The sequence below is a fragment of the Saccopteryx bilineata genome, chromosome 2 (genome assembly GCF_036850765.1).
Source record: "Saccopteryx bilineata isolate mSacBil1 chromosome 2, mSacBil1_pri_phased_curated, whole genome shotgun sequence".
NCBI classification, from domain to species: Eukaryota; Metazoa; Chordata; class Mammalia; order Chiroptera; family Emballonuridae; genus Saccopteryx; species Saccopteryx bilineata.
The window spans coordinates 393,875,416-393,891,256 of NC_089491.1; the positions used below are offsets into that span (position 1 = coordinate 393,875,416).

The 15,841-nt window shown below is 54.2% G+C and overlaps 2 protein-coding genes across 9 annotated transcripts in view; both read left to right on the top strand.

Moving 5' to 3' along the window:
• Nucleotides 1-15,841, top strand: part of RASD1 (ras related dexamethasone induced 1) — a 129,369-nt gene that overhangs the window by 50,705 nt on the left and 62,823 nt on the right. The window lies entirely within an intron of this gene.
• The window catches only part of PEMT (phosphatidylethanolamine N-methyltransferase), a 67,447-nt gene continuing 55,120 nt past the window's right edge, over nt 3,515-15,841 (top strand). Inside the window, exon 1 of one of the 8 annotated variants that reach the window (XM_066264460.1) lies at nt 3,515-3,539. Coding sequence is in view for 2 of the 8 variants with exons in the window: in XM_066264467.1 (XP_066120564.1) it covers nt 6,306-6,368 (63 nt within the window). In the remaining 6 variants the exon portion in view is untranslated. Of the gene's footprint in view, nt 3,540-4,647; nt 4,885-5,859; nt 5,917-5,979; nt 6,114-6,174; nt 6,369-14,270; nt 14,413-15,841 lie in introns of those variants that run through there. The other 7 variants (XM_066264464.1, XM_066264465.1, XM_066264462.1 and 4 more) reach the window with 7 other exon arrangements.

Genomic DNA, 15,841 nt, shown 5'->3' on the forward strand with positions numbered 1-15,841 from the left:
ACGTCGGCTGCTCCTCCCTGTTCCAGGCACCCTCCAACTCTCCCTTTGTTTCCCACATTTGGATAAACAAATTTTCTGTCTGGGAGCACATCCTCCTTCCTCTAATTTCAGGTGCACACCCTTGGGATTCTGGATGCTCTGTGTGAGCCTCAGCGGTGATGTGCAGCTCCCCGGAGAAGACCGGGGCTCTGGGGGGGGGGGCTGTGACAGCGTCTCAGGTGGGAGTGAGTATAAATGTGGTGTTTGTTTCTTCAGAAACCACTGACCCGCCTGACCAGGCGGTGGCGCAGTGGATAGAGCATCGGACTGGGATGCGGAAGACCCAGGTTCGAGACCCCAAGGTCGCCAGCTTGAGCACGGACTCATCTGGTTTGAGCAAAAAGCTCACCAGCTTGAGCCCAAGGTCGCTGACTCAAGCAAGGGTTACTCAGTCTGCTGAAGGCCCACGGTCAAAGCACATATGAGAAAGCAATCAATGAACAACTAAGGTGTTGCAACGAAAAACTGAAAATTGATGCTTCTCATCTCTCTGTTCCTGTCTGTCCCTGTCTATCTCTCTCTCTGACTCTCTCTCTGTCTCTGTAAAAAAAAAAAAAGAAAAAAAGAAAAAAAAAGAAACCACAGACCCAGTGACTCTCCTTCCACCTCCGAGGGACAGAGTCCAGCGCTGCCCGAGTGACCGGGGATGACCAGAACTGGTGGCCCCCGTGGTTCCAGGAGAAGGGACTTCCTGGCAACAACTCCAGAAATGAGGGCTGAAAATTGAGACAGACACCACAGACCTATTTCCTAACACCTGTTTGCTTTGTGCTAACAAAACCTCGATTGGTTTTTGAATCAATATTCTAAGGCAGTCAGGACCATTTTGTTACCAAATTTCTCAGCCTCTCACGCTGGTCATATAACCCAGTTCTGGCCAGTCAGTCCTAAAAGTGGAAGTCTGCCGGGGGGCATTTCTGGGAAAGCGTCTGCTCTCCGGATGAAAAGAGGGGACACGTGAAGCCAGTGCGGCCCTCGACCTCTCCCTTACCTTTCGTCCTTCTTGCACCCTAGTGTGATGGCTAGAGCTGTGGCCCCCACCTTGTGACCATGAGGCCAAGGCACGAGGAGAAAAGGTCAATTCTATGAGGGACAGTGGAGTCAGGGTCCCTGACACTAGCAACTGCCTGTCTCTAGTTGTGTTACGTGAAAAAAGACCCTCCTACCTGTGTTCGTCTCTGTTGGTTGGATTTGTTTCCTTTTGCAGGTGAATGTGTTCCTGATATCGACAAGAAGGCAGAGGAGTGGGCTAGGCCAGCCAGGGAGGGACACTGCATGCTCAGAGATACCCACAAACAGCCCCTCAGGACTGCTGTGTGCTGAGGCTGTCACTGGACGTTGGTGACATCCAGCAAGCAGACCCAGAGCCTCCCCTACTCAGGTTCACAGTCCACTGAAAGAGATGACACAGATTGTGTCACTGGTGAAAACTGTTGCTCAACTCTCAGGGTGAAAAAAATAATCCCTTTACTCTTGCCTGACCTGTGGTGGCGCAGTGTATAAAGCGTCAACCTGGAAACACTGAAGTTACCGGTTCAAAACCCTGGGCTTGCCTGGTCAAGGCACATATGGGAGTTGATGCTTCCTGCTCCTCCCCCCTTCTCTCTCTCTCTCTCTCTCTCTCTCTCCCTTCTCTCTCTCTCTCTCTCTCTCTCTCTCTCTCCCTTCTCTATAATGAATAAATAAAATCTTAAAAATAATAATCCCTTTACTCTTAAAAATTGGATTAAACCCTAATCAAGGGCCCATGTGCCCAGGTTGGCACAACCTACACCAGCATAATGGGGAAGGGTGGAATTATTCGGGGTCCACTGGGACCACAGGGCTTGGTCAGCCCTGGAAACTTGAAGAGACCTTTGTCCACCACCGTTGATGGTCCTCCTGGGCCAGTCTGGTTCCGGTTAAATGATGTTAGTAAGCCCCAAAATCTCAGGGTGCAACACAATGAAGATTTGCTTCTTGTTCACATCACTGTCTGATGTGGGCTGGTGGCGGCCAGCGGCTCAGGTCTGCCCTGCACAGTCATTCAAGGATGTAGGCCCCTTCTATCTTGTGGCTCTGCCTTCCTCTGTCTTCAGGGTCCTCTTATTCCCTGGGAGAGCAGGGAAGAGATGGGAGGGTCTTGTGGGCCAGAATCGAATGTGGTAACATCACTTCCTCTCACATCCCATTGACCGGAACTCAGTTACATGGCCACACCTAACTTCAAGGAGGGCTGGAGATGGAGTCCTGTATGTGCCCAGAAAAAAGATAAGCGTTTCCATTTGTAGACACCCATTGGCCCTTAGAGGTGGTGGCCAGCAGGCTCCCCTCCTCATCTCTCCAAGGCCCTATCTATAGCTGCTCCTCCTCACACACCAGCCAGCCAGTGGCCTGGATCTTCCCAACTTAAAGAACTGAGCTTTGGCCATGAACAGGAAGCCCACCTAACTCAGGCAGTGCCCCCTTACCCCCAACACACACACACACACTGTATTTCCATCCAGGGTCAGGGCAGGCTTTCTCAACCTCAGCACCATTATATTGTGGGCTGGACATTGTAGCATCCCTGCTTCTAATCACTAGATGTCCATGTACCTTCCAGCTATGACAACCAATTATGCCAACAGACATTGCCCAATGGCAATGTATGTATGTGGTAGGCATGTGTGTGGCAAAAATCACCCCTGCTTGAGAACACTGGATTAGCAGATGCCAGAACTTCACACAGGAAAGGCTGCTAGTCCGTGAAGCACGCAGCAGCACTCAACGCTCCACCCTTCACCCCCACTACTCCACTCCTTGAACCATTGAATGGTGAATGCCATCTTCTCCTAGAGTCTGGTCATGCCCCCCCCCATTGCTTGACTAGGATTGGTCACCTGACCCAATGCAGCCTGGTCTAGCACCCACATCCTCAGTCACCCCTCTTGGTCCACGGATGGATATCTGGTACAGGTGAAACCAACTGGACCTTGTCTCTGGGGTTTGAAAGGAAACGTAGTCAGGTAACGTGTGCTAGCTTAACGCCACTATGTTTAGCAGAACAAACTGTGGGACTTCAATCCCTCACAATCCACTGGTATTTGCTTCATGCCTCAGTGTCCGATTTGGGCATATCGGATGTGACCTTGAAAAGAAGGCAGGCTCTGTAGTCACCATTTCACTCAGGGAGACGTTGCTAGCAACACTGGGCTCCAAGCCAGTGGCCAGGGGATCATTTCAATGATCCCACGCTCAAGCCAGCAACTCTGCAGTCAAGGTAGAGACCTCAGGGTTTCAAATCTGGGACCTCAGCATCCCAGGTCAACGCTCTGTCCACTGTGCCACCACGGGTCAGGCAAGGGGCACAATTTTTGCAAAGGCCCTGTGGTGACTGTGTGCCTGGAATGTTTCAGAAACAGCCACCGGCCAGCAGGAAGGCAGGGGTCGTTGCACCGTGGAAGCAGAGGGGACAGAGAGGGCCTGCCAGCACCAATGTCCTTGCTGGTGTTCCCGGGGCCTTGGACAACTGGATCCAGGTAAGCCCCCTCCTGAGCCCTTTCCCCAGCAACTGAGGTCACTGGGGCTCCTTCCTAAGGCAGGTGGGAGGGTTGGCTCATCACAGCAGTGCTGCCCTGCCCCAGCGCCCACCAAGGCTCCTTCTGCACCTGCCACTCTGGTTCCTGGGCCCTCCACAGGCAGGGTGGGGCACTCGGACTCCTAAGTCTAGGAGTGGGGCGTTGGGCACCGTGGGCATCCTCTGGTTTTAAAGAACTTCTGATGAGGTGGTTTCTGGTGACTCAGGGAAGGCTGTCTGGAGAGCAGCTCTGGCTACTCATCTTGCTCCTCCTGCCATGTCCTTCTGAGAACTTGGCAGGGCCTCTGAAGTACCACCCAGCTGTCCTGGGCCCCAGTGCTGGGCTTGTCCTAAACACCAGTGTTCTCTGAGGATCATGCATGTGATCTTAACAGCCTCAATTATATAGAAAGCAGGGGACAAACACTTATGGAGAACTGTGTACTGAGCACTTCTGCGCATACTTAGTAACTCTAATCCTTACCACAGCTGTGCTTGAAGGGTATTATTATACCTATTTTATGAACAAGAAATAGATTTGAGTTTTACCCAAAGTCACCCAATAAGCAAATGTTAATTTTAGTTAATAGAAGCCCATTTAAGTGATTGCTGGGAGCCACGTAGCCAGATCCAGTACCACTGGCAGGGTGGGGGTGGGGGTGGGGGTAGGGGGAGGAGTAGGAAGGCAATGAAGAAATGCAGAGACAACTTTTAGCTTTGATCTCCTCACAGCAAGGGTCAAACTTCTGGCCAGAGAGGTTGTCCTGCATGTTGTCCCTGCAAGCTCTCTGGACCAGGTTTTCAAAAGGTCAAGCAAAGACTTCTGCCCCAAAATATCTTCAGCAAGAGGCTTTTGATCTGAACAGCCCCCGCCACATTTGAAGCTGTTGTCTGGCTGGGTACTTCCTTTTCACAGAGGGAGAGTGGTAGGGGGCAGGCTGGGGTGGAGGAAGGGATTCCTCTAGTTGCATCAGCTCTGCTTGTGACCTCTGATGTTTATCTTCCCCGCTGGCATACAAACCAAACAAACAGAAACTCGGCTTCCTGGCTTAATAAAACAATAGGGGCAGCCAGGTAGGTCAGGAGAAAACGGGGGCTTCCGTGAAGTAGAGGTGGGGGTGGGGGACTGGAGGCATGCTCCATAAGAGCCCCCCACCCCTTCGGCTGCTCAGCTCCTCAGAACTGGCTCCGGTTCCTGCAGGCCCTGCCTGGACACCCTGAGGAGGATCTCCTGACCCTTGCGACACGGGTCAGTAGGCAAACCAGCCCTTGAGCACCTATTTAAGCAGTTCTTACAGGGCCGTGTGGTGAGTTTTGCCGATATATACTGCCCTTTTATTTCCGAAAAGGCTGCGAGCCACGGAGCTTGTGCGTGCGCCAACCTAAGGATGGTGTGAAGGTTGGGCCTATCTGTAGTCAGTGTGCAGGGAAGGGGGGGGGCGCATCCAGTGATTTGCTCAGCAAATACTCAAGACTGGGTCGGTACCTAGGGCCAAGGGGGAGGGCAGTGAGCAGCGGGTGGCCATTGTACACCTCAGCATTCCCAGCTGGCTGGGTGACTGGGCAAAATACAGGCATCTCTTGAATCTATTTCCCAGCCACAAAAGGGCCTTTTCCTGGGACCCAACCATCGGAAGTTCCACCTGCTTTTCTCTACTCCTTCCCTCTCCCTGTTCCTCCTCCACAGCTCACCAGCTGTTTGTGGATTCCTGAAGTGCCCCCTAATTCCGTCCTGTCTCCCCCAGCCTTTGCACCAGCAGCAGCAGCAGCAGTCCCTTGTCCTCGTCTGTCCTGCCCCGCCCTCCCCACTTTGCATGTCTGGCACTTATCCCTTGATATCATCTCACCCAGCCCCCGTGTTTTGTGTTTTTTCCCCATCATTGTCCTTATCCAAGTGATCATCCTTCTTTGTTCACGTTTTGTCTCCTCTTTCCGTTAGGAGACAGGGAGGGCCGCAACTTCGTGTCGCCGGCTCCTATGTCGCACGCAGCACACGAGACAGTTCAGAAATAACCTGGTGAGGGAACGCGAGAATAAATGAATGAGTGAAGGACGAAGGCATGCAAGCAGGTGTCTCTGGCCGGGACAAAGGCGTGGAGGCAGCGAGGGGCCTGGGGACCCGAGGAGAAGGCACCCCCACTGCAGAATAGAGCCAGGGCTCGGCCCGCACCGCCTTTGGGCCAGCGTGGCCCTCAGAAGGGGGCGGGGGCAGGGGGAGGTCCGAGCCCGGCCAAAGGCCAAGTCCGCGGGGGGTTGCGCGGGAAGCTACTTATATACCCTACGACCCGCCGCCGCTGGCCTCTAGCCCCGCCGCCGCCAGTCAAGTCCAGGGACGCCAGGTCAGTCAGCGGGGCCGAGTGCGGGAGCCGGGCCGCGGGGGACCGAAGGGACAAGGCAGGGGGCCGAATGCGAGCGGACACTTGACTGTCCGCGTCGGAACTGGCAGTCGCTGCCGCGTAGGATCCTGGGACTTGTAGTTCTCGGTTCCTTGCAGAGGCCCGCTGGCGAGCTCCGGGACGTGGCGCGCCGTGGAGGGGTGAGGAACTACATTTCCCAGAAGGCCGGGAGACGTTGAGGGGGTCACCGGGAAAGCGCCCCGGCGGGTGGCGCTTCCCGGGCGCCTTGGGGCCGGCCCTGGGGGCAGGTGGCTGCCGCGAGGCGCCCGCGTGGTCCCTGCAGAGGCGGTCCCCTGGTTGAGACGACCTGGGGGCCCCGGGAACGCAAACCTATGAGCAGCTCTGTGGCTGGGCCCGACTGCTGCGGAGGCCTCGGCAATATCGACTTTAGGAAGGTACTGACCCGGTTAGGCCGCGGCGGGTGCGGGGAGAGGGATCCCGGCGGCCGGGCACCGCCTCCAACGCCTGGTGGGCGGGTCCTCCGTTGCCAGGTAACGGGGGCGGGGCTGTAGCGAGGGGCTAGGGAGCTGGTGCGAGGGCGAGTGTGAGTGCGTGCGTGGGTGCACTCGGGATTGTGCGTGCCAGGGAAGGAGGGGCTCCTGAGGTTGTGTCTGCGTTTGAGGTTTCGTAGTCAGGGACTGTGATGTGAGTCCGAGGTTGAGTCTCAGGTTGTGAGTGTGAGTCCGAGGTTGAGTCTCAGGTTGTGAGTGTGAGTCCGAGGTTGAGTCTCAGGTTGTGAGTGTGAGTCTCTGAGATTGTGAGTCTGAGATTGTGTGTGAGTCTCTTGAGATTGTGAGTCTGAGATTGTGTGTGAGTCTCTGAGATTGTGTGGTCAGAGTTGCGCCTAGAGTGTGTTCTGGATTCTGTGTGTGAGTGTGTGTGAGCAACACACAGATGTGAAGGAGGCATGTGTGTTTGGGAGTGTGGATGGTGGGGCATGTTCATGTGTGGGACTGAGAGGGAGGGTCCTTAGCCAGCTGCAGAATGTGGCCTCTTGGTCCGTGTTGTGAACGTTTACAGCCTGTAAAGCATTGTGCAGGGATGGGATGGGACAGGCCCTGCTGTCTGGAGTCCAGCTGGCCTGAGGTGGCGGCTCCTTAGTGAGGTCATGGGCCAGACAGTTTGCCTTTTCAGGGCATCTCTCCCCAGGACCCTAATTCCAAGGAGTTTTCCTCTCCTACATTCTCCCTTCCACCAAAGTTTCCTCTTAGATTTTTCATGTACTTTTTTCATCAATCGGCCACTCTCCGTGGAGCCATCAGATGCATCTCTGCCTAAAGCCGCCTTTAGTCTAGTTCATTCTTTCCCTTTCATCATTCACTGATCCGGTGATCTTGATTGAGAACTTGGACGTGGGGCCAGCCTGCTCCCCCCGAGCCTTCGTTTTAGCAGGGAGACAGACAGACAGCCTGGGAACTGCGGACGTTCTGAAGGGGATCAGACTGGCCAGTGTTTCAGGGAGTAGCTGGTGGGAAGGTAGGCTTAAAATTTCCCGATGGCTGGTATCCTGCCTGTGAGGAGGTGGCCTAAGGCCTGAGCGCTAAGCCAGTGGGACCAGCTGCTCTTGGGGAGGCATAGCAGGGCAGAGGACACCAGAGGAAGCCCTTGCCTGTCGAAGGCTAGCATGTGGCCTGGAAGGAGTCAGGACTAGTGGATGTGGATGGGTGGGAAGCAGAAGATAGAAAGATGTCTATTATTAGTAGATTAGTATTAGTATTAGTAAACTCTTCCTTAAGAATAACATGTTATTAGATGAGTGACAGATCGTAGAGTATAGCTCAGGCATTTTTACAAAGTGGACATTTCCAGGTAATGATCATGGTGGATCATCAGCACCCTCTAGGGAGCTGCCCTTTGGAGGATGTTTGTATTGATAAAATTCTTAAAATATTAATGTCCTGGCCAGTGGCTCAGTGGATAGAGCGTTGGCCTGGTATATGGATGTCCTGGGTTCAATTCCTGGTCAGGGCACACAGGGGAAGCAACCATCTACTTCTCTCCCCCTCCCTCTTCCCCTTCTCTCTCTATACCCCTCCCACAGCCAGTGGCCCCAGGACCTGAGGAGAGCTTGTTGGTTTGAGCATGTCAGCCTCAGGTGCTAAAATTAGCTTGGTACTCGATTAACGGCCCCAGATGAGGTTGCTAGATTGATCCCTGTCAGGGCACATGCAGGAGTCTGGCTCATTATCTCCTCTCACCTAAAAAAAAAAAAAGAAAAGAATCTTAAATTCTCAATGACCGTTAGAGACTCTGGATGCACATGGTCAGTGGTGGGACTGTGATTCATGTTTTCTAGCACAGCTAATCTCAGATGAAAGGGGCATATGCAATGCCAAGAAGGAATCCTCAGCAGGGCCCGGCTTTGGGTGGATTCTTTTTTTTTTTTTTTTTCTTTTTCCTTCTATTTTTCTGAAGCTGGAAACGGGGAGAGACAGTCAGACTCTCGCATGCACCCGACTGGGATCCACCCGGCATGCCCACCAGGGGCGACGCTCTGCCCACCAGGGGGCGATGCTCTGCCCCTCCGGGGTGTCACTCTGCCACGACCAGAGCCACTCTAGCGCCTGGGACAGAGGCCAAGGACCCATCCCCAGCGCCCGGGCCATCTTTGTTCCAATGGAGCCTTGGCTGCGGGAGGGGAAGAGAGAGACAGAGAGGAAGGAGAGGGGGAGGGGTGGAGAAGCAAATGGGCGCTTCTCCTATGTGCCCTGGCCGGGAATCGAACCCGGGTCCCCCGCACACCAGGCCGACGTTCTACCGCTGAGCCAACCGGCCAGGGCGCTTCGGGTGGATTCTTCATGGACGAATGGCTCACCGTCACGTGAAGCGGGGGAAGCCTTTGAGCCACAGGGCAGAATGCAAGGGGGGCAGGGGGCTGAGTGCAGGCCCAGCTGGGGGGTTAGGGTCCTCCTGCCTCGGGTACCTGAGCAAGGCCTGTGTTAGTAGACTTAGAAACAGGAGTTGAGGACCAGCAAGGCACAGGGGGGAGATGAACTCACTGTGTGCTTTCTCCCTTTTTCGAATCTGATCGGCCTGTGCCGTTGGAGAGAAGTGGGACTGGGCACAGTGACCCCAGTGGACTTCTCTCCACAGCTGCCCTTGCTGGTACAGTTAAGCTTCCTGTTGCCAAGGGATGCACCTTCAAAAAAAATAAAACAGGCAACATACAACATTATGTATTTATTTTATGTGGTAGCGCTTCTCCCTCCTCAATCAAAAGCTCTGGTTCCACGAGGTGTCAGTGTCTGGCCTGAGCCAGCTTCATGGTGGTTCCTCAGCCCGTGGCCCCTGAGCTCAGGGTCTCAGTGTGCTGGCCCAGCGCTGCCCAGCAGGAAGATACTGTGTCACATTGATTATCATTTAAACTCGGCTAGTTGCCACATTTTAAAAACTAAAAAGAAATTGGTGAGATTACTACCGTTTTTTTTTGTTTGTTTGTTTGTTTTTAAGTGAAAAGCGGGGAGGCAGAGAGACAGACAAATGCATGCTCTCTACCGACCGGGATCCACCCGGCACGCCCACCAGGGGGCAATGCTCTGCTCATCTGGGGCGTCGCTCCGCTGCAATCAGAGCCATTCTAGCGCCTGAGGCAGAGGCCATAGAGCCATCCTCAGCGCCCGGGCCAAGTTTTGCTCCAATGGAGCCTTGGCTGCGGGAGGGGAAGAGAGAGAGAGAGAGAGAGAGAGAAAGGAGAGGGGGAAGGGTGGAGAAGCAGATGGGCACCTCTCCTGTGTGCCTTGACTGGGAATCAATCCCGGGACTTCCACATGCCGGGCCGACGCTCTACCGCTGAGCCAACCAGCCAGGGCCACTACTTTTTTTTAAAACAAATTTTATTTAACCCAGTATATCAAAGATGGTATTTCATCATGTGACACTTGATCACCACCTCATGTGGCAGGAGGCTGCTGTGTTGTACTGAATCGTGCAGCTGTTGGGGACAGTGCCCTTAATAGCTGTCTCTGGGCTCATTCCATTTGGTACAGAATCTTGGTTTTGCTTTTAACTTAAAAAAAAAAAAAAAGTCACCTGCTGGGGTGTGGAGTGTAGCTGCTGCAGCCTCACTGACCTAGGCTTCCTCCCCGTCCTCGCTGTGGGGCTCCAGGGCCTTCCTCCTCTTCAGTGTGACAGCCCCAGGAAGCAAGCTGACTGTGGGTGGCCGGGGGCAGGGACTGCCAACTTGTTGTTCGTGGGCAGTAGCACCTCCAGGACTCAGACGACTGCTCCAGGGGGGCCTGGGGTGCTGGTTTCTTGGAGGACCCAGGCCGGCGGGGCAGTGAAGGTGGGAGCCTTTTATGCCCATGTCTAGGGCCCTTTTCGGTGTGGACTCCCCTGCTCTCATGAGCAGATGGGTGCTGTCACTCAGGGTAGGTGTCAAGAGGTGCCCTTCAGTTTCCTGATCTGTGAAATGGGGATAAATGGCTCTGGCGAGGACCCAAGTGAGGTAAGTCTGCAGGGGAGCTTTATACACGGTCGAGTGCACCCCACCGGTGGGCGGTCTTCAGAAGCAGAACCTCTGTGTGCAGGGGCTTCGAGGCCACCTGTGACATGGGAGGCTGATGGTGGCAAAATGTCTGTGGCAGACAGGGCGTTTCTTAAATTGTGTTGTATTTTTATTTATTTATTTATTTATTTTACAGAGACAGAGAGTAAGTCAGAGAGAGGGATAGACAGGGACAGACAGACAGGAACGGAGAGAGATGAGAAGCATCAATCATCAGTTTCTCGTTGCGCGTTGCGACTTCTTCGTTGTTCATTGATTGCTTTCTCACATGTGCCTTGACCATGGGCCTTCAGCAGACCGAGTAACCCCCTGCTGGAGCCAGCGACCTTGGGTCCAAGCTGGTGAGCTCTTTTGCTCAAGCCAGATGAGCCGGCGCTCAAGCTGGCGACCTCGGGGTCTCGAACCTGGGTCCTTCCGCATCCCAGTCCGACACTCTATCCACTGTGCCACCACCTGGTCAGGCGACAGGGCGTTTCTTCATTGCTTTTCAGGGCATGATGTTTGCTGCTATACAAAATTGTTTTGTTTTCGTGACAGAGAGAGGGACAGATAGGGACAGACAGACAGGCAGGGAGAGAGATGAGAAGCATCAATTCTTCATTGCAGCTCCTTAGTTGTTCATTGATTGCTTTCTCATATGTGCCTTGACTGGGGGGCTACAGCAGACCAGGTGACCCTTGCTCAAGCCAGTGATCTTGCACTCAAGCTGGTGACCTTGGAGTTTTAACCTGGGTCCTCCAGGTCCCAGTCCGATGCTCCATCCACTGTGCCACCGCCTGGTCAGGCTACAAAACTGTTTTTAAAAATCTTTTGGTGTTGCCTGACTGGTGGTGGTGCAGTGGCTGGAGCGTGACCTGCGATGCTGAGGTCCTGGGTTCGAAACCCCAAGGTCACCGGCTTGAGCGCAGGCTCATTGGGCTTGAGCGTGGGATCTCTCTATTTTCCTGTTTTCAATTTGATTGATGTGGGTGTCTTTTATTTTTTCCTACTTTGTGCTTTGAGTTTAATTTACCCCCACTATCACTTAACTTCTTTAGGTCGAAGCTTCTGTTACTGATTTGAGGCTTTTCTTCTTCATTCATGCAGGCTGTGCACTTCCCACTTAGCCTTCTCTCCCACTATCTCTGAGATGTTGAGTCAGTTCACAATACTTTAAAACTTCCCCTTCAGACTTCCTCTTGGCCTGTGTGGATCGTTACACTTTAACAAGGTATCTTTCCGTTGTTGATTTCCAGTGTAATTCTGTTGCGGTGTTTTATAGCATGCTTTAGTCGCTTCTTTTCCACTTAACGTTTGTTTTGTGGCCCAGAATGTGCTCTAGCTTGGTACCTGTTCCATGTGTGTCCAAGAAGAATGTGCCTTCTCCTTCTGTTATTGTGGGGTGTTCAGTGAACATAAGTTAGTGCAAGTGGGTGGTGGTGGTACTCACGTCAACACCATTTTTTTATTTTTTATTTTCGCCTTTCTCCTCAGTCAGTCACTGAGAGAGGAGTATCCAGGTCTCCGACTGTAATTGTGAATTTGACTGTCTCACTTCTTAGTTCTGTCAGTTTTTGTCATGGGTTAGCCTCAGTTTTTTTTTTTTTTTTTTTTTTTTGCATTTTTCTGAAGCTGGAAACAGGGAGAGACAGTCAGACAGACTCCCGCATGCACCCGACCGGGATCCACCCGGCACGCCCACCAGGGGGCGACGCTCTGCCCACCAGGGGGCGATGCTCTGCCCATCTTGGGCGTCGCCATGTTGCGACCAGAGCCACTCTAGCGCCTGGGGCAGAGGCCACAGAGCCATCCCCAGCGCCCGGGCCATCTTTGCTCCAATGGAGCCTTGGCTGCGGGAGGGGAAGAGAGAGACAGAGAGGAAGGCGCGGCGGAGGGGTGGAGAAGCAAATGGGCGCTTCTCCTATGTGCCCTGGCCGGGAATCGAACCTGGGTCCTCCGCACGCTAGGTAGCCTCAGTTTTTAAATCTGAAAAATGGGCACACAACACAGGGTTGTTGCAGGGGCTGAATAACATAGTTGCAATAGCTAACTAACACCTATCAAGTTCCTCTGCCTGCCAGACGCTACTGAGTGCTTTCCTTGCGATTTAATCCTCCCAGTGGTCCCACGAAGGAGGCGCCACTGTTGTTCAAAGTTTACGGACGGCACATGACATGCCCAGGCTTACAGAGAGTGTCCAGTTTTGGCCAAGTCTGGGGCAAGCTTTGTTTCAGGACCTCATGAGAGCCTTTTGGCAGGGCTTGGCGCCTGGTAACTTCCCAGGGAAGGTCAGCGGGCTTGTTGTTATCCTTGCCTTTAACACATAAGCATGTCTTTGAATAAATATAATACTCAGTAGTGTCAACCGAAGGGGTCTGTGGGGGCCTTGAGGGTGACTTTGAGGGAGAGGGGTCTGCAGTTCACAGTCACGTGGAGGAGAAGAGAGGGGGGACCCCGGGGAAGGAGGCGAGGCCCAGCCGCGGGTCCCACTCCCGGACGGTGGCTCACTTTGCGGCCTCACTCCGTTGGGAGCATGGGAACCATCTGAGCCATTTTTGCCCGCAGCCCTGGACGCAGTTGTTGAACGAGGAAGAATGAATAAACATCTTTCCCTGTCCTGAAGGGATTTGCGGGTTTAGGGGATTAGAGCAGCTGCTGGCCATTTCATTTTATTGTGGGATTTGGAAACACGTCAAAGTCATGTTTTTCCAGAAAGCGTCTGTAGCTGATCACTGTCACATGGTGACATCTCAGCAAGCTTCCTGCCCTGAGATGGTCTGTGCCTGACCTGGGGTGGCGCGGTGGATCAGCGTCGACCCGGAACGCGCCTGACCTGGGGTGGCGCGGTGGATCAGCGTCGACCCGGAACGCTGAGGTGGCTGATTCAAAACCCCGGGCTTGCCCAGGTCAGGGCACATACGAGAAGCAACTATTACGAGTTCATGCTTCCCGTGCCTCCCACCACCTCTCCCTCTCTCTTTCTCTCTCTCTTCAATAAATAAAATCTTAAAATCAAAAATCAAAAAACGATGGTGTTCAGGGCTTGCTTAACCTTCCATTTCCGCGTGGGCAGTGTTTTCTTCTGGTGGCTCCTTAGCCGGCATGTGTCCCAGTGGGCCCTTCCAGAAAGAGGGGCGGTGTCCGTCTGTGTTCGTTAGCGTTAAGCAGAGTAGGGAGGGGACAGCACAGCCGGGGCCCTGAAGCACCTCGGAACCTTGTGTTTCACACCTGTTCTCCCGCCGTCCAGGGTGTGACCTCGCAGGGGGTGGGTGGGGGACAGTCTCTTCAGCACACTTCTACCCAAGGGGAACCCCGCGCTGAGGTGGGTCACGGGAGGCCTGCTGTCTCTCTCGGAGGCTGGAAGTTCCCTGATTCCAGCCTGTACTGTGAGCTGATGACTGACTTTCTTTCTAGACAAGTGCTCCCCCCTCACCCCCCAATGCAAAGCAGTGAAGATGAGGTCAGGGAGTGGCTGCCTTGGTAGGAAACATCTTCCAGGAAAAACACTTGGGCTTGTTAATTTAGTCGTTTTCAGACACGGGGCTTCTAACCAAAAGTTGGCCAGTTCGTTTTGCCTGAATCAGCTGAGGGACATGTTGGGCTCTCCTGGGACAGGGGCTGTGGTGCCGAAGATACGTTTTGCAGTGATGGTGGGTCCTGCTGGAGGCCCCGGCCCCCTCTGGCCCCCGTTCCCGCCCCCACCCGTCTCTCCTGCCCTTTGGTGTCTCTGGTGTGTGGATCTTGCTTGTGATCGATACGACTTTGACTCTCTGGGCCCCTGTGTTTGTTCCGATGTCACAATGTGACCCTGGGCGCTGTGGACCAGTGGTCAGTCATTCTTTTAAAGTGTCCTGAAATCCCTTGCTATGAGCCACTTCCTCACTGACCCTGACCATGGGGCTGCAATAGCTGAGCCCACGTGCTGGACGGAGGGATGATTCTGGTGGTGGTAGGTGGTACGTCTCCTCTTCAGGCACAGAGAGCCCTGCGGTCTGTGGCCTCGGAGGGGGGTTCCCTTAGAATTACCTGGTAGGAGAAAGCCAGGACTTCTGCTACTCTAATAAGCGGGGGTGGAGAGGGGTAAGGGCAGGGAGACACTTCCCTTAGTGAGGTGGTCAGCAGGGGTAGCTGAGGGATCTCCGGCTCTGCTCACATCTGACCCTGTATTTTTTTTTTTTTGGTTCTTTGCTGCCAGTCCAGTTAGAGGGTGGGTTTTGCCTGGAGTGGGGAGCCCGCTGGGGCTCCCCCTGCCCCCTGGAATGCGCTGTGAGCCATTACTCATTCTTTTCCGCTGAGCAGGCCCTTTGCCAGGCAGCGCAAGTCCCCCGTCACTCTCAAGGTGACCAGAGGTACCTGATACGCTGCCGAGACAGGTTGGCCCAGGGCACTGGGACTCCAGGGGAGGTAGGGTTCCCTGTTTTGAGCAATTCCGCCCCTAATTGGGAGGGAGACCTGCCCAGATGTTCGTTGCTGCCAGCTTCAGCCAGCGTTAGCTGGTTTACCTTTCGGTGCCTCAGTTTCCCTCCCCCACCTCTGCTCGCACAGTGTAAGAAGCGTTTTTCTTCTTTCTCATCTGCCTGGTTTCCCTGGGGCTTTTTCGTCCTTGCGCCTCTGGGAACAGCGGCTCCCAGTCCTGACAGAAAGCCCCCCCACCCCCGTCTCTATCAGGAATCTGGAATGCTGGTCTGGGCTTAGGTGGGCTCTGCTCTCTGCCTGGGCTGGGGGGGCTTTCCCCAGCCCCCTGGCCTTCATATCTGCAGAGGAGGTGGAGAGCAGTGTTTTTCTCTCTGGGTGCTTGAACGGAGGACTCCCTGAGATGAAGAGTGAGAACTTTGACCTTGAACTGAAGACTCACTGATGTGTGAGCTAGCACTGGGAGGGCCCTCCAGGGGCCTCTGCCCTCAGTCTCAGGGATTTATTTGTCCCAGACCCCCTCCCCCAGAGCAGGCCCTCCTTAGTGCATGCTCAGTATCTGTTGAAGAACAGTAAGTCGAATTCTTTTTTTGTGTGTGTGTTTTTCTGAAGCTGGAAACGGGGAGGCAATCAGACAGACTCCTGCATGCGCCCGACTGGGATCCACCTGGCATGCCCACCAGGAGGCGATGCTCTACCCATCTGGGGCGTTGCTCTGTTGCAACCAGAGCCCCTCCAGCGCCTGAGGCAGAGGCCACAGAGCCATCCTCAGCTTCCGGGCTAACCTTGCTCCAATGGAGCCTTGGCTGCGGGAGGGGAAGAGAGAGACAGAGAGGAAGGAGAGGGGGAGGGGTGGAAAAGCAGATGGGCGCTTCTCCTGTGTGCCCTGGCCGGGAATCGAACCCGGGATTCACATGCCAGGCCGACGCTCTACCACTGAGCCAACCGGCCAGGGCCGTGAGTTGAATTCTT